A 23536-nucleotide genomic window follows, 5' to 3' on the forward strand; every position below is an offset into this window, starting at 1 on the left:
CCATCCCAGGCAGCTTTGGAGCTAATGGGCCAAAAACATGACCAATCTAATCTATGACTTGCTAAAAACAATTTCAGCAAATCCAACACCCATACACTGTAGAGCAGAATCAAGCATTCGTGTGGATAATGTCAGCAACTTTAGCTACCAGTTATCATTGGCTCAGACGGTAAAGCGTCTGTCTACAATGCAGGAGACCCAGGTTCAATCCCTGGGTTGGGAAGATCCCCTGGAGAAGGAAATGGCAATCCACTCCAGTTCTATTGCCTGGAAAATTCCATGGACAGAAGAGCCTGGTAGGCTACAGTCCATGGGGTTGCAAAGAGTCAGACACGACTGAGCAACTTCACTTTCACTATTATTAACTCTCCTTTTTTAAAAACACTGAAAGACTTGACTAAGAAATGAGATAGGTATACATGCCTTTCCTAGGACTTCTTTAAACTCCTCTCTGTGGGATCTGAGAGACTGATCTGCAGAAGAGAGGGATATTTCGATTTATGGTACAACTGATTTTTTTTTTTCTTTCTTTTTTTTGGCCACACACTGTGGCATGTGTAATCCTGGTTCCCGAACCAGGGATTGAACCTGTGCCCCCTGCAGTGGAAGTGTGGAGTCTCAACCACTGGACCGCCAGGGAAATCACTGACTGTTTCTTTAATTGGCAGATAGGAAGACTTACAAAGGCAAAATCAAACTTGCAGAAATAGAGTTTCTGTCATGCGACAAAGAGAGTGATTCAATCATAAAAAAACAAAAGCTTAACAACGAAAGAAGGTTTGAGAAAGAACACATACCTGCTCTTTGGATGGCACCAGTAGCTCCTCAATCATCATGCTGTCCCGGGCGTAGGAGCTTCGGTTCAAGGTGTAAGACCTATCCGAGCTGAAGGAGCGGAGGCTGTTGTAGTTACAGTTAACCATTCAAGAGGGGGAGATGATGATGAGATGGGTAAAAGAACATTAATGCATGCAACTTTCGGAACAGGCAAGATGGCTCAAAATATCAACCAAAATCGCCCTTGAAAAGACATGGTCAAAAATGAACTTCCTTATACTTGAGGAAATTTCTTAAGCTTAGATAACCTCATGATCAGGTTTTGTTTAAAATTAGGCTGTCTGGTATTCAGTCTGTGAGAAGATGAAATATAGGAAGACTTTGGATGTTTCTATATGCGAGTTGAACCAACATGACCATTCAGAAGAACCAGATGACTCGAGGTAATTTGATAGCTGGAGAGATATTTTCTTTGTTAAAATCTTCTTTGAGAGTCTCCTCTTTTTCTGGTCCATATTTGTCTGTCTCACACTATTTAATGGAATTATGTTGCTATAAATGCATCTGTTAATAAAAATTTGGGAACTAGATGCAGGTTTAACCTACTAAGAGCTCTGGTTTGCAATTGCTTCTCATGGAAAACATGAAGAAACAAGAAGTGTTATCCCGACATGATCTTTTTTGCCATCTTTCTGGCTGTGAAAAATTCAAATTCCATACACGATTATCTTGCCTTTTCTTACTGAACTCTTTTTAGCTTTGCTTCTTCTGCTCTTCTCCTTCTTAGTCTTTCTCAATATTCTATGCAGTCTCTGAACTTCCCAGAGTGCAGGACCCCTGATGTCCTAAAGTGCCACTCACCACCTTGACCTCTAAACTCATACCAAGAAGGCTTGGTGGATGGGCAAAATGGGTGAAGGTGGTCCAAAGGTATAAACTTCCAGTTATAAAATGAATAAGACCTGAGGACTTAATGTACGGCATGCTGACTATAGTTTATAATACTGTTTCACATATTTGAAAGTTGCTAAGTGAGACCTTAAAATCTGTCAGCCTAAAAAGAAAAAGTGTAACTATGTGTGGTGATGGGTGTTAACTAGACCTGTTATGGTGCTTGTTTTGCAATATATACAAATGTGGAACCACTATGTTATGTGCCTGAAATTAATATAAGGTTTATTTGTCAGTTATATTTTGATTAAAAAAAAAAAAGAAATCAATAGAGTAAGGGATCCTAGTAACTCTACATATATCCACGTATCTATATATATCTACATAATATCCAGGCAGACTGGGGTGGCAGCTCATATAAGCACTGACAGAACCCTGGTGATCCTTCAGGAACACAGAGCATGGAGTCTTGTGAGAAGGTGCTTCAAGGCCCCTTGCCTCCCTACCAGGTAGGTGGTCAAGAGGTGGCTTCTCATTGACTCCTGTTTTGAAAGCGGTCTGAGGCTTCCTGTCTCATTGTCCTTGGAAGACAGCTGCAGAATACGAGACTGCTGAGCCGGCCTTCTGGAATGGGCTCCTCAGCAATGGGGAAGCTCACAGCTAATGTGGTAGACATACAGCCCCTTTGGTTTCGGTGTCATCTTTCCTGGTGTGGAGGACAAGGACCACGGCAAGTTGGCCCTGCCTAGGGAGTAGTAAAGTGTCTGAATCCAAACATGGCTGCTTGAATCTTTACCGGCAACATTGGTCAGACTTTGGCCTCAGCCCTGCTTTGTCTGTGCTTGTCAGAGAAAAGAGCAAAGGAGACATACCTAAGAAATGATTCTGTGCTTGCACAATATTTTGTGCAAGCATAGAATACTGAAGGCATATATGGATATATTTTGGATGCACTACAGACTATCCCAAAGCGGATATCGTTATATCAAGATACAGAGGCTCCTGAATGATAGGCTTTATTCCAAGTGTCTACACAAATGGCACGGTATGTGCTCCTAGGATGAGAGCCTTACTTTCTCTAAGACAGACATCATTCTACAGAGTCATTATTAAGTGTTTTGAGCAGATACTTACTAAGTGACTATTATGGGCAGGACACAATATTAGAAATTGGATATAAAAGGAAAAAAAGAAAGGGAGCATTATCCTTGCATAGAGCTTACTTAGTAAGCCACGTGTCTCTGACCTCTTACATAGTCGGGCCTCCAGTGCCCAATCATGACCCATCCCTTTTTTTCCCCCTGTTTTTATTGCAAACTTTTGTTGTTGTTATTCCTGTTTCTAGCCCCATCTCTTCTCTCAGATGCAATATAAGCTTCCTAAAAGCAGGAATTGTCTTTCTACTTTCTAACTCAACACTATCCAACAGAACGTTCTTTTCCAACAGAGTGATGGACATGTACTCAATCTGCACGGATCAATACAGATATTAATTTCTCTAAATTATGGTTCCCATGGTAGATAATAATATTGGTGGTACATGAGATGGTTTTATTGTACATGTGAACAAATACTTAAAGGGTTTTTTTAATGTTTACATATTAATTTTAAGTTTAGTCCTTAAACATATCTAAGATGTATTGATTAAAAAAATAATAATCTTTCTTTCAACTACTGTAGGAGTGTGAATGAAAGAACAGAGCCTAGAATTGGGAGCCATCAGTGGAAACATGTAAAGATGTCTTCATTTGACATAATTCCTACTCCTGACCAACTTACATTAGGCAGATGGAGAGCCCATTAAAGGCATCAAGCTTCAACGTGAATCCTTAACACATGGAAGTGCTTTCAGCTACTTAAATGAGAGATTATTTGCATGGGGGTCTGGAAAGCATTATACTGTTTTTCACTGAGGTCAACGATATTATTTTTAGCCATGGGTATACCCTAAGTGTTAAGCAGAGGAAGTGTTAGAAAAACACATGCCTCAGAATTCTGAGGTTATCTTAATGTACCTAGCACACTTCAAAGATAACAGCACTCAGCAAACAAACAGTCCTTCCAGTCAAGACTCTGCCTGTAAACCCAGGGCAATCTCTCCAGTTACTTCATGCACTACACAACTTCTATGCTAAGGGAAATAAATTCCTCATGTATTCAGCCAACTTTGCATAAGTAACATTATTTATTACACATTTAGCTACTTGCTTCTTTTCTCAAATCACAAAACTGATTTTCTAAAGCTGAGCAGAGAAATAAAAAAAGAAGCAGCACATGGGAGCACAGCACAGCACAGCACAATGCCGAAAAAACAAAGACGAGAAAATGAGCTGGGAAAGGCGGAGAAACACCATCAAAGCGTCATATCTTCTTACCTGATCTTGGGACTATTTTTAAGTATTTTTAGAAAAAACAGGAGAAGTAGAAAGCAAAAAAAAAAAAAAAAAAATCAGACAGGAAAAAAGAAAAAAAAATGTTATGGTTGGATGAGTTACACATTTAATGTATTCCTTTTTAAATGTTACACTCAGAATATTAGACTTGGTAATACTCTTAACAGTACTTTAAAAAACACATCAGCTTTAGAGATTTTTTAAATTTGCCTCTGAGCATAACATCAGTTGCCAATGTCAAAAAATGAGTTACATATAATAGCAACAAAGAGGAATGATGCAATCCAAACTAGAAGTATGAAAGCCTCACAACTGTCTTGCGGAAAGTTTATAAGAGACAATATTCTGGTTTCATCTCTCACTGGAGGTCAGCTGCTACAATCCCCTACCAGCAAATGACTGAGTTATGAAATGTAGCTTCTATGTATTATCTGAGGAAGCGAATCAGCTAGTTATTGGATTACTAAAGCTATTAAGTCTCTAAACAGAAGTTTTCCTTAAGGTCCTTTAAGATTCTGCATATTTTCAGCTGTAACTTGTTGTTATCTGTGATTAACTGAAATATGACATGTTTCTAGAAACTCATTTTCCTCTTGTCATTAATGACACCTGCTGCAATAAGCTTTTAAGGCCTTCTATAAATATATATATAAAGTCAAAAGTTGATTAAGTTATATGAGGTTTCAAATTCCATTAAGAAAAAAAAAAAAAAAAAGACTGACTCAAAGAAAAATCAATTCTGAGTCTAAACTATCCGTATCAACGACACCGAGAATAAACTCCCAGGTTTACTTTGTGGGAAGTGCATTTACTATCAGACAACGAAACTTTTTACAACAAATTTTTAAACGATAGGAAAATGTCCCCAGGGCTCTAACTCAGAAGGTTTAATTATTAGCTTAAAAATAACTTGACTGTCAGCACACATGCCGTTAATCCAACCAGGGAAAAGAAGTCTCCAAATTCTGGACAAGGTCCTGTTCCTTTCAACCAGGTCAGGCTGGAGCCAAGGTTTTCCACGTACAAAAGCTTTATGCTTCAGTTTTCAGCACTGAATTTGCCACCATTCCTGCCTCTGACTTTTGATTAAGTCACCGTTTCACCTTTAACATGTCCCTTGTAAACAAATGGCGGAGCTTTCGAAGAGATGCTCAAACAGTTGCTAGACAATTCCAATAAGCGATACGTATTTTTTCCCAAGAATCCACTCTTTTTAAAAAAGTCACAATCGTAAATTGTTCTTTCAGTCATGAAAAGAGTATAGTGCACAATCAACACAAATATTTCTTACTTATGGGAAAATGGGATTTTTCTTTCACTATGGAACAAAACTTATTTTTAAAACGTGTGACCCAGATTGGTTCTCCTCACTCTGTCAGCGCACTCCTTTGCTACATTATGCTTGAAGCATGACTGCCAGGTAGGGAAAAACAGAACAAACAATTACCACGTTCACTCACATAAAATTAAAGACTGAAAACCACAAAAGAAAACAGCAGAGCATGTGTGCGTTTCACCAAATTCACATCCTTACCCCGAGGGCACTTTTGGGGATAATGTGAAAAATGAAAATGGTTTCAGTTTATGACATCATGGTTGTTTTAAATTAACTGTGAGTAAAGAGCAACAGGGAAATACCTGGCAGAACGGGCCCCCAGACTAAAGCCCATGTAGCCCTCTGCAGGCAGAGAATCATCGCCCAGTTCCTTAAGGTCTTGTGGCCCAAGATACTTGTCCGTGTCGCCTGTCATTGCATCTTCACCTGCGGATGTACAAAGCAAGCCCGAATCAGAAGCTTCCTTTCTGAAAGTGTGTCTGTTTGGGGAGAAAACTGCTCCTCCGGTCATTAGCTAATCATCCATTTTCTCATGTTTATTTCCCCCCATCCCCTGGATAATATTTGTAACTGCCCTTTAGAAAGACAAAGTATAGGTAGAGGTTAGTTCATCATTTCAAGACTGAATTTAAGCAGCAGAAAGAGCTCCTGGCACTAGGTACCAATTTTTAAACATTTCCATATCTCCTTGTCCCCGCCTCAAGCCCTAGCCGACTAGAAAGGTTCATCTCTTGTGTCAGTTCGAGTTTCCCTGGCCTGACCATGATGAGGGCAGTTTGTTTGAATGGACCTGGATTGCAAAATAAGAGGCACCTCTTCATCCCTGTTCTGGAAATTTTATGTGGGAAGAGAACCAACTTTATTTTAAATGGTTTTCTCACAACCACAATTTCAGTTTGGGGTTATGTAAATAACTGGCAAGTGATTTAATTTGAATTAGAACTGCTCAACTGGGGAACCTTGAAACACATCCATATTGAACTGTTTCGAAATCCATCAAATGAACAGCTCAGTACAGCTGCCCAGGTGCTTGAACCCTGCTCAGAAAGTGGCTCTACTCTCAATAGAGATCAAATCGGGGCTTCAACAGCTGGAAATAAATAAATTGTTCTCGAACCATCTATACAGAGTAAGTTCATAGAATACTTTTGCTAGCTACACAGGCATAACATGATCTCACGCGGAAAAAAAAAAAAACAAAAAAAAAAAACACATTCCAGAAGTGACCGGGCAGGTTTTCCAGATGCCTTTTGCCCTCTGGGACATTTCCCATCCTTTACAAAATGTAGCAATGGACTGTGGAAAAGTTCCTTCCACAAATAGGCAAACTCTTTTCTCCTTTTTATGACTTGACTCTCGTTCTACTGGATACAAGCCTGGCTGGCTGAACAGGATTTCAAAGGCGTGTATGTTTTCTGTTTTCTCAAAGGTAAGCGATTTCACCACTCCGGCTCTATTTTCCAATCCTTCATTCAGCATCGTTTATAATTTCCATTCATTTAAACTCAGGAAACCACAAGAACTCAGCTTTTAAACTACCAATCAAGTCTAAAAATACATCAGCTACCGTTTTTGCAAGTGTAAAAACTAAACAGATCAGCTTTCTACAGCTACCCAGAACCAAGAGATTATTTTAAGTTACTTTACAGCTGGGCTATTTGCACATTCACTGTGGAGGAAACAGAAACAGCACACGCTAAGTACAACTTAAAGAAAGATCTTACTCTGTGTTAAAGCCATTTCCACCAGGCTGGGCTGGTCAAATGTTTTCCTGATGTTTCCAGGAATTCCTGAGACAGTGATTTAGAATCTACCTCCAGATCAGCCCCCAAAAAACCAATCCCTGGGTTGGATCCACGGTCTTCACCACCACCTCCGAGTTCCTCTCAGCGTCTTCGTCTCCTCGCCGGCAACTGAAGAATTACACATCTTTTCCTATTCATCAGTGTTAACAGACTTTCAGTTTTTCAGATGAAAAAAAAAAAAAAAATCCCCCCAAATCTGGCCACATTTCATTGAGATCAAGATCCTTTTTGATCACTCCGAAGACATCCTTTTAAAACTCCTTCTGATTGGATTAACAACTCCTCTGGCAAGCCTCTAGCAGAACCGAATGGTGACATAAATGAGAGCCCCAGACTTATTTGTATGTAAATATGAGGACTGCTCCAGTGTAGACTTTCGGTAATTTGATACCAGTGCCGGTGCCTAATCGGGTAGCTGAGACAGCCTGAAATCTAGGGAGAGCCAGCAAGCGAGTCACTGCACTTAATGGGGAGGCGACTCTTCTCCAACCTGAAGAAAGAAACGGCCAAAGCAGGTAGAGAGGAAAAACAGGAGAAGAAAACAAAGAAGTGGCCCCGGCAGGGAGTGGCAGAGAACTCCAGGCAAACTTTATAACTTTTTGTTCTCAGCTGGGAACACCAGGGGCCTGGGTTATTTATGGTCCCTGTCAGGTGGAAGGAGGGGAAAAAAAGAGAGAGAGAGAGGGGGAGGGAGGGCCTGCCCTCGGGTTGAGGTTGGGAAACTGTGGGGCTGAGAAGCGGCAAGAGCTCTCCAAGCAGCGTTGGAGAAAGCACTCATCATTGCTGTTTCTCTCTAGAGTGGGAGGAAAGGAGAAGTGAGACAAGCAGGGGAAAAGGAGTGGAGGCTCTGTTTTATCTCCTGCACGAACTCTTTCATCTCCCTGATGGGATCAAAGTCACTGACTGGTCCTCCTTCCCTGAGGAGTCCCTGGAGAAGGCAAGAGGTGGAGGGAGCTTGGGTTGGCTGGGGAGGTCTTGGCTGCAAGGGGCTAGAGGCAGCTGAGAAGGAGCCTCTGTCACTGTGTTGTTCCACTGTTCTCCTCTCTCTGGGCCTCCTGGCCTCCCTTCCCAGCTGCTCCACCCTGTTTCTGATGGCAGTGGAGGGAACAACTAGTGGGACTTCTGCATCTGCCATCTGGGCACTCGGGAGAGGCAATTTCAATCGCTTTCTCTCAGAACAGCTGAACGATCAGGCTAGAAAGGGCAAAAAGGTTTCGACATTGTGTTGGAGGAAGTAGGTGTGCAGCACCTTTTCATATTTTGCATCTATCTCTTGCACGGTTACCTAAATATACAGAAGCATGAATTTGTAGAACTGATGAGGTGGGGAACAGATTTGCTGTTCCTGGATCAATGCATAAATAATGACTCATCTAATATTCACACGATATGACACCTGGCGTTTGAATTCGATCCTCCCGGCTGTAATCAACATTGTAAATACCCAGAATGAGAAGGGAAGCCATTTATAATGCCTGATACATATTGAAAAATATCCCCCTCCCCAATAGTAATATAAACATAATAAAAAGAATCATTTCCAACTCTGAAGAATGGAAGAGGAAGTCATGGTTAAAATGGAGAAAATGTCTGAACTTTAACCTGTTTGCCACAGATGCACTTTAAATCCAACCTACTAGGACTTCCCTGACGGTCAAGTGGTTAAGACTCTGTGCTTCCAAGGCAGAGGGCACAGGTTCGATCCCTGGTGAGGAAACTCAGATCTCACATGCCACACGGTACAGCCAGAAAACAAAACAAACAAACAGCCCCCACCCCCAAACTACTCAGCAAAGTCTGATTCAATGGTGGTCACTCATTCAAGCTTCCTAACAAGGACTGCAAGAAAAGTTTCCTTCTTCGTGACTTCTTGACCAACTTCTCTCTGGCCACCCCTCCACACTCATCCTGCCCTTCTGTTACACAGAAGTCTTTCAGTCCCTAGAATTTCTGGACATCTTTAGACTTTGAGCCACTACCTAGGGTTTCTTCCTTTGATGGAACCTTCACCCCTCCTTCTTCACCTGAGTAATTTCTCCAGTCTTTGATTCTGGGCTGCCGTCTATGGGGTTGCACAGAGTCGGTTACAACTGACTTTAGCAGCAGCAGCAGCAGAACTCTTACCACCCTCCACTCACCCTCATGAGCGTCCCTCACGTGGGTTTCCCGTATCAGAGTGTATCGTCAGGAAAAACATCTGCTTGGTCTCTCCCGTGGGAGAGTGAGAACACACGGTGTCCTGGGCTTGCCATATTGTAAGTGCTCCGTCAATGTTTTTGGAATTCATGATTGCTTTTATTAAATAGCTTGATGATTTTGCTTTTTTCCCCCATCTACATGCCATAGCAGCTTCGTACCTCTTTTGGCATGCCAACCTTGGTGACTGGGATACAGTAAAATTTCAGTAAGTTTCTATCCTTTTTTACATCTCCTTCTTAGGCCTCAGAAATGCTCAGTATGAAGCCTATAGAAGCCCAGTGTTGGGATGGGGATGGGAGCTGTCAGTACATTTGGCCAATGACTAAAGTGGTCTTACGAATATCAAGTAACAGTGATTAAGTAGTTATGCATTCACCATTTTCGAATGGTGAAAATATTTCTTAAAAGGCACGGAATTTAGAAATAAGGGGGTGTTATTTTAATGCAGTTTGGTGTAGTAGGTATACTGTTGACTCTTGAGTCATACTTTCAACCTCTACTGAACCTTGTATATCAACGCTGCCTCTGTCCTAAGACCTCTTGGGGGGATTCAGTGAAATAACGGACAAAGAAAGGTGCAGTCAGCACTAACTGTTACTATTGTTCAGTAACATCTGCTTTCTTTAGTGCCCAAACATATGAACGCGTGAACTCATATAATTAATATTTAAAATGCTAAGACTGATACTAGTCAGGGCAAAATCCCAACACAGCACCAAGTATCCCAATTTTTCACTGCCTGACACAGAGCCTGGTTCATCACAGGTACTCAACAAATACCTGTTGATTGAATGAATGGATGAATAACATTAATACAACTCTCATTTTAATAAACAAAATATTCCATAATTATTGTATAGTAAAATACACGACTATACCAAAGGTTAGAAAGGAATAGATGAACTGTGTTGAGTGTCTGGTTAACTACTCTAATGCCAAAATATTTTATCAGTAGCAGCTTCTGACCAACAGGTACAAATGCATATAAGCCAACAAAAGCAATTCTATGAACAAACAATGCTCATACAATATCAGATATATTTAGTTAAAATAAACATTACCAAACCTCATAAATTTTAGCTTACTAAGTACTTGTGCGGGGCTTCCCTCATAGCTCAATCAGTAAAGAATTTGCTTGCAATGCAGAAGACCCGGATTTGATTCCTGGGTTTGGAAGTTCCCCTGGAGAAGGAAATCAATCCACTCCAGTATTCTTGTCTGGAGAATCCCATGAAAAGAGGAGCCTGGCAGGCTACAGTCCATGGGGTCGCACGAGTCGGACATGACTTAGTGACTAAGCCACCACCACCAAGTACTTGTGTGGGCTTATGTTTCCTAGAAGCTTCTGGTGCAATGGCACAACCATTGTGTTGAAGGTAAGTCTGACTATTTTCTGGCAAAGAGGGTGTGGTAGCTCGTGTCTAAAGATGCCCTCTCTACCCCATGCAGTGAACCAAGTTTCTGGTATCCATGCCTTGTATACTGCACTTGTTCACATTTGAGCTGGTTTGATTTTTGAACAGTAAAATGCAGGGGAAGTGATTTTACATGACTCTGAACTTTGAGTTCAGAGACACCTTGCAGTTTCTGCCTGAGTCTCTTTGGAGTGCTTGTTCCAAAGGGGAGGAGTCAATCCCAAGGCAAGGAATTTGAGTATCAAGAGGCCACCTCTTGTAAAGGTGTAAAGAAAGTCAAGGTAGCCCTATGGAGAGAGATGCCAGTCAGTTCTCAGCTGTCCCGGCCATCCCAATTAAGGTGACAGACCCTTGAATGATGCTGCCACATGGAACATCCCACCAAGTTACCCTCAGCTGCTATCTCACTGCAAACTCCTGAAAGATCTTAAGAACCCAGCTGAGCCTCGTTAACTCACACAACCATGAGAAATGATGATAATAAATTAAACCACCGAGTTTAAGGTAATAAGTAGTGGGAACAGAGGCAAATGAGAAATGACAAGTTGCAGGAGTAAGGCAAAGCGGTCACACGCACGTTGCCTCATGCACCCCTAGTCAGAGTGAGCACCGCAGTGGGGTATGTGATTAGTACAGACAAAGTTTGAGAAGAGCCCATGGGCAAGTGCCACCCAAGGAAGCCTCGCCTGTTTGGAAGGGACTTTTTGTGTGTGCACTCAATTGTGTCTGACTCTTTGAGACCCCTTGAACAGTAGCCCGCCGTGTTCTTCTGTCCGTGGGATCTCCCAGGCAAGAATACTGGAGGGGGTTGCTACTTCCTCCTCCAAGGGATCTTCCAACCCATGTCTCTGGCATCTCCTGCACTGGCAGGGGGATTCTTTACCACTAAGCCACCTGGGAATCCCAGAAGGGACTTTATGCCTTTCAAAATTACGAACCCTGATGTTCTTATGTTAATCCATTTTTGACAATAAAATATCAGAGGCAGGAAAATGTTTAAAGGAGGATACAAAACACCCCAAATCTACCTCAGAGGCATTTCAGTTCCATTCCCCAGGTACCCCTCCTCCTAGTCCTTCTTTCATGACAAGGTGAAGAGAAGAGGCTTCCTATACTACAGTCACCTTTCAAAGATCCATACACCCAGTCTGCCAGGAAATAATACAAAATATAATCAGGGACAAAGGGGAAAAAGAATATATTAAATGGTTATCAGGACTGCGGTCAGTCACATTCCCTTTCAGAATTCAGCTCATTGGTCCAGGATCAGTACATGCGGGAATAAACTTAACGCAACTTCCTTGCAATCTTTCATTATGCCCACTAATACTTTTTTTATGCTAAATAAATGAAACAGTTCTTGGCTTAATATGTAAATGTTTTCATGCCCTAGGAGTTCTTTTCTTCTCTCTTTCCCCCTTTTTGTTCCTTCTAATCTTTTCCATCTTAAGACTGTCACTGAGGAATACTTTTGTTACTTTTCCAGGGGTTAAAGTTGTTTTCCTATCTGGTCGGGGACTAGAATCACAAAAAATGTTCCTTAAGGTAACTATATCAAATTGTATTGTCAGAAACTTTGCTTAGAAGTGTTTAATCCCTCAGATGTGAAATGCAGACTCTCCCCGAGGAATGTACTTTATAACATTAAAAAGCTGAAAATAATGGTACAAAATACCTCCACATGAAATAATAGTAGACAAACCTCCAAATTACATGGGATTTTTTTTTTAAAGCTGGATTAAAAAGAAGAGGACGACAGTCTCTATGCTCTAGTGATTTTTAAAAAGAGGTTGATTACTTCATAGAAGTCAGTCTTATCATCAATCTGTTAATGATCAGAACTGAGAGGGCAAATTTATTGTGCTTGTTCTGAAAAAAGGTGATTTTTTTTGATCATCACATAGCAAAGAGAGGAAATGGATACTACTAGAAAATAAATCCTCTAGCCATTTCTAGTTTACATTATAGAACAGTAGAATGAGATCACATCATTATAATCAACACCTGTATTTATTGAGCATTTACTCTGTTCTAGGCACTGTTTGGTGCTTTACAAGTATAATTCTCACAACAACCATATAGAATAGAATTGCTATCTCCATTTCAGGATAAAGAAAACCCAGGTCACAGTGGTAGAATAAATAGCTTGAGATCACTTAGAACATGGGGAATATTGGATTTAAAATCAGTTGGTTTGACTCCAGAGTCCTGCTTTTAACTACTGCCAAATTCTGTGCTACTGAACAAATACAACAAGAAATCGGTAAATGAAATGTCAGCTCTGTGAAGGCAGGGGTTTTTCTCTGTTTCGTTCCATATCAGTGCCCAGAACGATGCCTGGCACATAGTAGGTGCTCAATAAATGTCTGTGATGAAAGCTCAGTGATTGCCCTTGGAGAAAGGAAGTCTATTACTGGAGTAAGAAGCGGGGAGACTTACTTTTCACGGTAAACTCTTGTACCTTGGGAATTTTATACCACGTACATCTATCACCTATTCAAAAAATGAATAAAATTAACAAAACAAAACACAATACAGGGAGTGCAGATAAGCCATATAGGTTGTGATTCCGTACACTGGAAAAGGTATTTGACATATATCAGTCTGCCAGGTAGACATTAAGACGTGTATGCGCACCAGCAAGTATCCAGCAAACACAGAAAGGAAACAATATAATATTTAACTGGCTTGCTTCTTTAAAGAGATGGAAGAGAAGAAATCAAACAACAAGGCAGGAAGAAGGGGATGCTCATTATTAGCATGGTACTTCTGGTTGCTTCCCAATGTTCTAAAGCGGTGGGTCTAACCTCGGGGGTGCTTTCGAATCACCTGAAAACTTGCATTTCTGACAAGTTCCCAAGTGCATCTGATGCTGCTGGTCTGGGGAACACACTTTGAGAACCACTGGTCTAAAGGATCCTAATAAATAAATGCCAGCGATGTAACGGCAGTACTGATCATAGAGCATTCAATGTCTGTTTTCCTAGTGGCTATTTCTAGCATAATTAAAATATCAGCTTCAGCAAGTGAATTCAAGGAATGAGTGCAGTGTTTCTCAAATTTCAAGGGATATATTTTATCAAGTGTGGTGTTTCTCAAATTTCATGGAACCTTGTGAAAATGCAGATGCTGATTCCATAGGTCTGGCACAGGCCCTGAGATTCTGCATGAATAACAAGCCCCCAGGTGACCTGTACCCCACTCTGAGTGGTGAGACAGTGGAACGCTGGGCAAGGGCCTATGTTAGGAGTAAAGCCAACTACTGCCTTTGAGGTATTTAGTCTCTAGTAATGGAGATAAGGCCAAGATAAAAACAAGGATACAAATCCTGTACTCCTCTTGCTGGTTTACAAAGATTGACTGCTTTACGTGTCCTACACACTGTGCTTGAATGTCTCACTTAATCCTCAACCCTATGAAGCAGGTACTATTGTTTCCAGTTTATAGATGAAAAAACAGATTCAGAGTTACTATTCAAAACTCACACATTTAATTAGTGGTGGAATCTGGATTAGAACCCACAAGGTCAGGTTGCAAAGCCCAGGTACTTCTCCACTGCACCACCAGGAGAGAAGATGTGTGAAAGGCATTACAAATGCCCTTCTCTGTGCTATTACAGGAGCACAGAGGAAGAGGGTAGCACACTGGACTGTAGATCTGGTAGATGCCGAATGGAGGGTGTGTGAGTAAAGGCAGGAAGAGAAGGGTGGAAGCGGAAGTGGGCTATCCCAGGCCACAGGATATGCGTAGCGGGACAGAATGCTGGGCACTGACAGCAGCTGGCTTTACTAAAGTCACAGGCAACTGAGTTGTAGGAAATGGGTTGGTTGGGTTAGATTTTTATGGTCCTTGAAATTGATTATAGACTAACAATTGTCATCCAAGTGACGAGCAACATAAACTCATCAGTGGGTGATAATGCAATGCCAACCCCCATTGCTTTGTTGTTGCTGTTTTAAACTGAAGCCCTAAATGCTCCAAGCTCTCCCTCTTCCTCTAGTATGCTCCCGGCCTAATTCTAATCCTATAGCAGGAAGAATACAGACGGTCGTATCCATCTGATTAAAAAAAAAAAAAAAAAAAAGAGGGACTGCCATTTATCGAGCACCTATTTTATGTTCATCACTGCTTTAAATGTTTTATGGATATGTTACTTCTTTTCATCTTTCCAGAAATTCCACAGTATTATTAACCCCTTCAGAGACAATAAAAGGCAGGTAAGACACAGCCCATTTTATGCTTTTGAAGGTTCAAATAAGGGGCATAAATACCCAGGTAATTTTAAAGAGAAAATCTTTTCCATCCATTCAAAACCTTATAATAGGATGTCCACCTCCCCTAATGTTTAGACAGTACATTTTCATCATGAAGGATCCAAATGACTCTGTTTGATCACGGTTTTCCCTCAACCTCCCAATATTTGCATTCTCAAAAAGCAGAGAAGCTGGAGTACGAAGGAAGAGGAATATGATAATATGAGGACACTGATCCAAGACACTTCCATAAGCCGCTATCCTTCCCCATCAAAGGGAAGACAGACTGAAAATCACAATCACAGAAAACTAACCAACCTAATCACATGGACCACAGCCTTGCCTAACTCAATGAAACTATGAGTCATGCCTTGTAGCGCCACCCAAGGTGAATGGGTCATGGTGGAGAGTTCTGACAAAACGTGGTCCACTGAAGAAGGGAATGGCAAACCACTTAAGTGTTCTTGCCTTAAGAGCACCGTGAACAGTATGAAAAGGCAAAAAGATAGGGCACTGAAAGATGAACTCCCCAGGTTGGTAGGTGCCCAATATGCTACTGGAGATCAGTGGAGAAATAACTCCAGAAAGACTGAAGAGACTGAGCCAAAGCAAAAACAACACCCAGTTGTGGATGTGACTGGTGATAGAAGCAAGGTCCGATGCTGCAAATAGCAATACTGCATAGGAACCTGGAATGTCAGGTCCATGAATCAAGGCAAATTGGAAGTGGTCAAACAGGAGATGGCAAGAGTGAATGTCAACATTTTAGGAATCAGCAAATTAAAATGGACTGGAATGGATGAATTTAACTCAGATGACCATTATTATATCTACTACTGTGGGCAAGAATCCCTCAGAAGAAATGGAGTAGCCATCATAGTCAACAAAAGAGTCTGAAATGCAGTATTGGGATGCAATCTCAAAAATGACACAATGATCTCTGTTCGTTTCCAAAACAAGCCATTCAATATCAGGGTAATCCTAGTCTGTGCCCCGACCAGTAATGCTAAAGAAGCTGAAATTGAACAGTTCTATGAAGACCAACAAGACCTTCTAGAACTAACACCCAAAAAAGATGTTCTTTTCATTATGGGGGACTGGAATGCAAAAGTAGGAAGTCAAGAAACATCAGGAGTAACAGGCAAATTTGGCCTTGTAGTACAGAATGAAGCAGGGCAAAGGCTAATAGAGTTCTGCCAAGAGAACACACTGGTCATAACAAACACCCTCTTCCAACAACACAAGAGACGACTCTACACATGGACATCACCAGACAGTCAACACCAAAATCAGACTGATATATTCTTTGCAGCCAAAGATGGAGAAGCTCTATACAGTCAGGAAAAACAAGACCAGGAGCTGACTGTGGCTCAGACCATGAACTCCTTATTGCTAAATTCAGACTTAAACTGAAGAAAGTAGGGAAACCATTAGACCATTCAAGTATGACCTAAATCAAATCCCTAATGATTATACAGTGGAAGTGAGAAATAGATTTAAGGGACTAAATCTGATAGACAGAGTATCTGAAGAACTATGGACAGAGGTTCTTGACATTGTAGAGGAGACAGGGAGCAAGACCATCCCCAAGAAAAAGAAATGTGAAAAGGCAAAATGGCTTTTCTGGGGAGGCCTTACAAATAGCTCTGAAAAGAAGAAGAGAAGCAAAAAGCAAAGGAGAAAAGTAAAGATATACCCATTTGAATGCAGAGTTCCAAAGAACAGCAAGGAGAGATAAGAAAGCCTTCCTCAGTGATCAGTGCAAAGAAATGGAGGAAAACAACAGAATGGGAAAGCCTAGAGATCTCTTCAAGAAAATTAGAGATACCAAGGAAACATATGCAAAGATGGGCTTGATAAAGGACAGAAATGGTATGGACCTAACAGAAGCAGAAGATATTAAGAAGAGGTGGCAAGAATACACAGAAGAACTGGACAAAAAAGATCTTCATGACCAAGATAATTACGATGGTATGATCACTCATCTAGAGCCAGACATCCTGGAATGAGAAGTCAAGTGGGCCTTAGGAAGCATCACTACAAACAAAGCTAGTGGAGGTGATGGAATTCCAGTTGAGCTATTTCAAATCCTAAAAGTTGATGCTGTGAATGTGCTGCACTCAATCTGCCAGCAAATTTGGAAAACTCAGCAGTGGCCACAGGACTGGAAAAGGTCAGTTTTTACTCCAATCCCTAAGAAAGGCAATGCCAAAGAATGCTCAGATTACCACACAACTGCACTTATCTCACATGCTAGTAAAGTAATGCTCAAAATTCTCCAAGCCAGGCTGCAGCAATACGTGAACTGTGAAATTTCAGATGTTCAAGTTGCATTTAGAAAAGGCAGAGGAACCAGAGATCAAATTACTAACATACATTGCATCATCAAAAAAGCAAGAGAGTTCCAGAAAAACATCTACTTCTGTTTTATTGACTATGTCAAAGCCTTTGACTGTGTGGATCACAACAAACTGTGGAAGATTCTGAAAGAGAGGGGAATACCAGACCACCTGACCTGCCTCTTGAGAAATCTGTATGCAGGTTAAGAAGCAACAGTTAGAACTGGACATGGAACAACAGACTGGTTCCAAACAGGAAAATGAGTAAGTCAAGGTTGTATATTGTCACTGTGCTTATTTAACTCATGTGCAGAGTACATCATGAGATACACTGGGCTGGATGAAGCACAAGCTGGAATCAATATTGCCGGGAGAAATATCAATAACCTCAGATATGCAAATGACACCACCCTTATGTTAGAAAGTGAAGAAGAACTTAAGAGCCTCTTGATGAAAGTGGAAGAGGAGAGTGAATAAGTTGGCTTAAAGCTCAATATTCAGAAAATAGATCATGGCATCCAGTCCCATCACTTCATGGCAAATAGGTGGAGAAACAGTGGAAACAGTGGCAGACCTTATTTTCTTGGGCTCCAAAATCACAGCACGTGGTGACTGCAGCCATGAAATTAAAAGACGCTTACTCCTTGGGAGAAAAGTTATGACCAACCTAGACAGCATATTAAAAAGCAGAGACGTTACTTTGCCAAGAAAGGTCCATCCATAGTCAAGGCTATGGTTTTTCCAATAGTCACGTATGGATGTGAGAGTTGCACTATAAAGAAAGCTGAGCGCCGAAGAATTGATGCTTTTGAACTGTGGTGTTGGAGAAGACTATTGAGAGTCCCTTGGACTGCAAGGATATAAGCAGTCCATCCTAAAGGAAATCAGACCTGAATATTCATTGTAAAGACTACGTTGAAGCTGAAACTCCAATACTTTGGCCTCCTAATGCAAAGAGCTGACTCATTGGAAAAGACCCTGATGCTGGGAAAGATTGAAGGTGGGAGAAGGGGACAACAGAGGATGTGATGGTTGATGGCATCAGTGACTCAATGGACATGAGTTTGAGTAAACTCCAGGAGTTGGTGATGGACAGGGAGGCCTGGCGTGCTGCAGTCCATGGGGTTGCAAAGAGTTAGTCACAACTGAGCGACTGAATTGAACTCAAAGTGAAGTGAAAATCACTCAGTCATGTCTGACTCTTTGCGACCCCATGGACTCTTCAGTCCATGGAATTCTCCAGGCCAGAAATCTGGAGTAGGTAGCTGTTCCCTTCAAACTCTAGTTCTAAAAGTCTAATTCTGAGACTCACATAATAAATAAGTAGAAAGTTAGATTTCAGATCAGTGTGCATCTCATCTTTCATTTTGCAGTCTGGAGGAAGAGCTTGTATTAAGCAAGGATTCCTGTGCACTTCCTTCTCAAAAGGCGTGAGATCAATGGGGAAAGTTGAGACACTGTTAGATGAGCAAGGGTGACATGGGTGGTCTTAAGAAGCGTGTGTCATTTTAAAGGATGAGTGTACCTCTCACGGGAGGGCCACCTGCTCCCTTTTTCTTTCTTTCCCTAACTCCAGGTGCTGGTAAGATCCTGATTTCATACCTGGCCACAAAGGAACTGGGCTTAATGGCAAAGTTTGCACATCTCTTAAGCAATGACAAGAACAGGTCGCCGTTATGGCACAAAACAAATGACTTTTCTATTCAGGCTGATTTTTTTTAAGTACAAAGTCAGTGTGACTCTCTGCTCTTACACCTTATTCTGTTCTTTGTGGCTAGATGTACCTCTTTCTAAAAACTGTATTGCAGTTTACTATTCCTTAATCCAAGTGAGATACAGTTTCCAAAGTAAGGACCCATGACTCAGTGTTGGACACTTTCCAGACGGAGCAATGAAAAACATCCCCTGTGATCTTGGTTGGGTTAATAAACAAACCCATCCCAGAAAGGAAAAAGAATTCTGTGTCCTTCCTGCAAAGATCTAGAAAAAGACAATGCTGGGGCAGACACTATAATTTTTTCCTATTTTTATCAATACTCCTGAAGTCTAGTCCAGAAATTACTGTCAGTCACCTGAGGATGATGAGATGTTACAATGACTTGGGTCAAATGGAGACTAAAGAATAGAGACAGGATGCAGGTAGAGGGGAGTACGGGGTTACTTACACTGATCTTATTAGCTAACATCTATGCCACTTTTAAATAAGACCAGACAATGACTAGCTGCAAAGTAATACTGTGAAATCAGACACTAAAATGGTTCTTACTTACGGAGAAATTACATTGCTAAATTCAACGTGGCTGTGTCATGCCAGTAAGTCTCTTCTGTTAGTTGTTTCTTAGCAATTTGTTTAGACTCAGCCCCACATCCAGACCTCAGTGATCTTGGCTCTTCATTATGTATGTATATAAGAACTGTGTGTGCAAAGCACCAGAAGATGCCCACTACCCTCAGGTATAAAGCAGTATAAGCATCATGTCTACTTTGTGGGCTTGAATCTGGTCTCTCCTCTTACACCTAAACCCCTTTTCACTGTGCGGAGCAGCAAACACCAGTTATTGACCTGTGTTCTATCTCCGACCTCTACCTAAAAGGTGTATACATACAAGGGAAAGACAGCCTGCGGTCAGTTCTCAGCCTCAGTGTGCTTCTGGCCCCGGTGCTTGGACCACCTCTTGCCATGTGTAACATCTTCCCGTTCTCCAACCCCCTCCTTCCCGGTCCTCTGCCACCATGCTGCTGTTCCCTGGCCAAGCATTCTCCGTGCTGACTTTCCCGTGTCACCCTCCACTTCTGGTTCTCTCTGTAGTAAGAATCCAATTTGGGGGATGGGGGCAGAGGTGGTCACATGAGGACCCACTTTCCCATGAAGAAGCTCAGACTTTCCAGGTAGATGAGCAGAGACTAAAAGAAGTGGGAGTGGGAAGGAATCATATTCGAAATTACAACTTGTTTTGAGTCAATGAAAAGACCACCTATTGTACTTAATCAATAAACATGCTAATTCCCTGTCAGCTCTTAACTGACCCCTGTTCCCATTCATGCCATAGACTGCTCCAGCTACTCATCTGTCATAGCTTCTAGGGGAAAAAAAAAAACTATATGAGAACTACTTATTCTAGGTCTGTATCCATATTATGAACATGGCAGCTGCTGTGGTCATCAGGGATTCCCAAATGGCCTGTGCTCATCTAACTGGACCGTCCCAGGGAAGTTTCTCCCATGGACGCATCCACTCGAGCTCACTCTTCTGGTTTTCTCCCTCTGTTGTTCACCACTCCCTCTGGCATTCCTCTTCCTCTCAAATATCAGTGTGCCCAGAGTTTTCCATTCCTGCCTGTGCCCTGCCCTGGGATCCCCAGCTAGGTCAGTGCCCAGCTCCCCTGCCTCATGCTGAAGTCTTCTGTGAGCTCTTCCGGTCTCTGATGCTTTGACCCTGAACTTAGAACACTTCTTTACAGTCCCCTCCCTTCTCCTCAACCCCCAAACTTCTGCTTGTCCACATTCTGTCTGTTTCATAAAATTCATCCTTCTTGAGGCCTCCAGTCATCTCCCCTTCTTTTGAATTTTCTTGTTACTTTCATATATTCTCTTACAGCATCTCACTGAAAGTAAAAAAAAACAAACAAAACCTAAATTCAAATTACAGTTTCATTGGCTATGTGAACCTGAACAAGTACCTTGAACCCCTTTAGGCTTGGAGTCCTTAATGCAAGTGAGGGCTAATAAAACTTTAGATTAGGGCTTTGAATTAGGACTAAATGTAAACTAGGAGTAAGAATAGTTCCAAAACGGCTCTCAACTACTTTGAGAAGATTAAGTAAGATAAAGTGCCTTGTAACTAACATTCATGGAGATGTCTGGGTTAACCTTTATCAGTTCAGTTCAGTCGCATCCGACTCTTTGTGATCCCATGGACTGCAGCACGCCAGGACTCCCTGTCCATCAACAACTCCCAGAGCTTACTCAAACTCATGCCCATTGAATCGGTGATGTCATCCAACCATTTCATTCTCTGTCTTCCCCTTCTCCCGCCTTTAATCGTTCCCAGCATCAGGGTCTTTTCAAATGTCAGTTCTTCGCATCATGTGACCAAAGTACTGGAGTTTCAGCTTCAGCATTAGTCTTTCCAAAGAATATTCAGGACTGATTTCCTTTAGGATGGACTGGTTGGATCTCCTTGCAGTCCAAGGGACTCTCAAAGAGTCTTCTCCAATACCACAGTTCAAAAGCATCAATTCTTTGGCGCTCAGCTTTCTTTATAGTTCAACTCTCACATCCATACATGACCACTGGAAAAACCATAGCTTTGACTAGATGGGCCTTGTTGGAAAAGTAATGTCTCTGCTTTTTAATATGCTGTCTAGGTTGGTCATAACTTTACTTCCAAGGAGCAAGCATCTTTTAAAAATTTCATGGCTATAGTCACCATCTGCAGTGATTTTGGAGCCCCCCAAAATAAAGTCTGTCACTGTTTCCACTGTTTCCCCATCTATTTGCCATGAAGTGATGGGACTGGATGCCATGATCTTAGTTTTCTGAATGTTGAATTTTAAGCCAAGTTTTTCACTCTCCTCTTTCACTTTCATCAAGAGGCTCTTTAGCTCTTCTTTGCTATCTGCCATAAGGGTGCTGTCATCTGCATATCTGAGGTTATTGATATTTCTCCTGGCAATCTTGATTCCAGTTTGTGCTTCATCCAGCCCAGCATTTCTCATGATGTACTCAGCATATAAGTTAAATAAGCAGGGTGACAATATACAGCCTTGACTTACTTCTTTCACAATTTGGAACCAGTCTGTGGTTCCATGTCCATTTCTAACTGTTGCTTCCTGACCTGCATACAGATTTCTCAGGAGGCAGGTTAAGTGTTCTGGTATTCCCATCTCTTTCAGAATTTTCCACAGTTTGTTGTGGTCCACACAGTCAAAGGCTTTGGTTTAGTCAATAAAGCAGAAGTAGATGTTTTTATGGAACTCTTTTGCTTTTTTGATGATCCATTGGATGTTGGCAATTTGATCTCTGGTTCCTCTGCCTTTGCTAAATGCATCTTGAACATCTGGAAGTTCACAGTTCACGTACTGTCGAAGCCTGGCTTGGAGAATTTTGAGCATTACTTTACTAGCATGTGAGATGAGTGCAATTGTGCAGTAGTTTGAGCATTCCTTGGCATTTTTCTTTGGGATTGGAGTAAAAACTGACCTTTTCCAGTCCTGTGGCCACTGCTGAGTTTTCCAAATTTGCTGGCATATTGAGTACAGCACATTCACAGCATCATCTTTTAGGATTTGAAATAGCTCTCTGTGCTAACCTTTATGGTGAAGTGAAGTCGCTCAGTCATGTCCGACTCTTTGCGACCCCATGGACTGTAGCCTACCAGGCTTCTCAGTCCATGGGATTTTCCAGGCAAGAGTACTGGAGTGGGTTGTCATTTCCTTCTTCAGGGGATCGTCCCGACCCAGGGATCGAACCCAGGTCTCCTGCATTGTAGACAGATGCTTTTACCCTCTGAGCCACCAGAGAAGCCCATTATCTCATTTACAACCTACAATAATCCAATTGTTTTAGGATGCTTATCTAAATGACCTGCATGTTAGAGGTTAGAGACTGGGATTCCACTATAAGCCCCTGCACTGATTTGTGTGACCTTGACCAAGGTCTTTAACCTTGCTGGAACTTATTTTCACATCTATAAAATGGGGATACCAATGGTTCTAAATTAGAGGGTCACTGGGAGGCTTAAACAACATTGTACATGAAATGTATGGTGCTTAATGCCTAGAACACAGAAAGGGCTCAATAAATGGTAAGTACCTTGTGTGTGTCGTTGGGAGCATTCATTTATATCGACTCCTAGGTGGGGACGGGGTGGGGTGGGGAAGGACAGAGACACAGGTAAATGTGCGGCAGCAGCCCCCTGCATGAGGACTCCTGTGTATGTGTCCTAAGTGCTCGGATGGTGATACAGACAACTCTGCTTCCATGGCGCGAACAGCCTACTTTGGAAGAACATAAAATTAACCCCAAGCTGGCAAATGACAGTCTGGGCAAAATCCAGTCCCCTGCCTGTTTTTGTAAATCAAGTTTTATTGGCCACATCCCTGCTCATCTGTTCTGTTAGCTATTGG

The 23536-nt window shown here is 41.7% G+C and overlaps 1 protein-coding gene and 1 long non-coding RNA gene across 5 annotated transcripts in view; one reads left to right on the forward strand and one right to left on the reverse strand.

Annotated features, from left to right (window-relative positions):
- ANK3 (ankyrin 3) overlaps positions 1–23536 on the reverse strand; it is a 365564-nt gene that overhangs the window by 104481 nt on the left and 237547 nt on the right. For 2 of the 4 annotated variants that reach the window (XM_055589804.1, XM_055589787.1), the window contains exons 24-25: positions 5700–5823; positions 798–900 (exon numbers count right to left, since the gene is read on the reverse strand). In XM_055589804.1, coding sequence (XP_055445779.1) covers positions 798–900; positions 5700–5823 — 227 coding nt within the window. Of the gene's footprint in view, positions 1–797; positions 901–5699; positions 5824–7121; positions 7770–23536 lie in introns of those variants that run through there. The other 2 variants (XM_055589801.1, XM_055589797.1) reach the window with 2 other exon arrangements.
- LOC129658960 (uncharacterized) lies at positions 494–3997 on the forward strand. The gene is made up of 3 exons (XR_008717625.1): positions 494–1220; positions 2064–2177; positions 3349–3997. It is a non-coding gene; the product is annotated as an uncharacterized LOC129658960 (long non-coding RNA).

This window comes from Bubalus kerabau, chromosome 1 (genome assembly GCF_029407905.1).
Source record: "Bubalus kerabau isolate K-KA32 ecotype Philippines breed swamp buffalo chromosome 1, PCC_UOA_SB_1v2, whole genome shotgun sequence".
Classification (NCBI taxonomy): domain Eukaryota; kingdom Metazoa; phylum Chordata; class Mammalia; order Artiodactyla; family Bovidae; genus Bubalus; species Bubalus kerabau.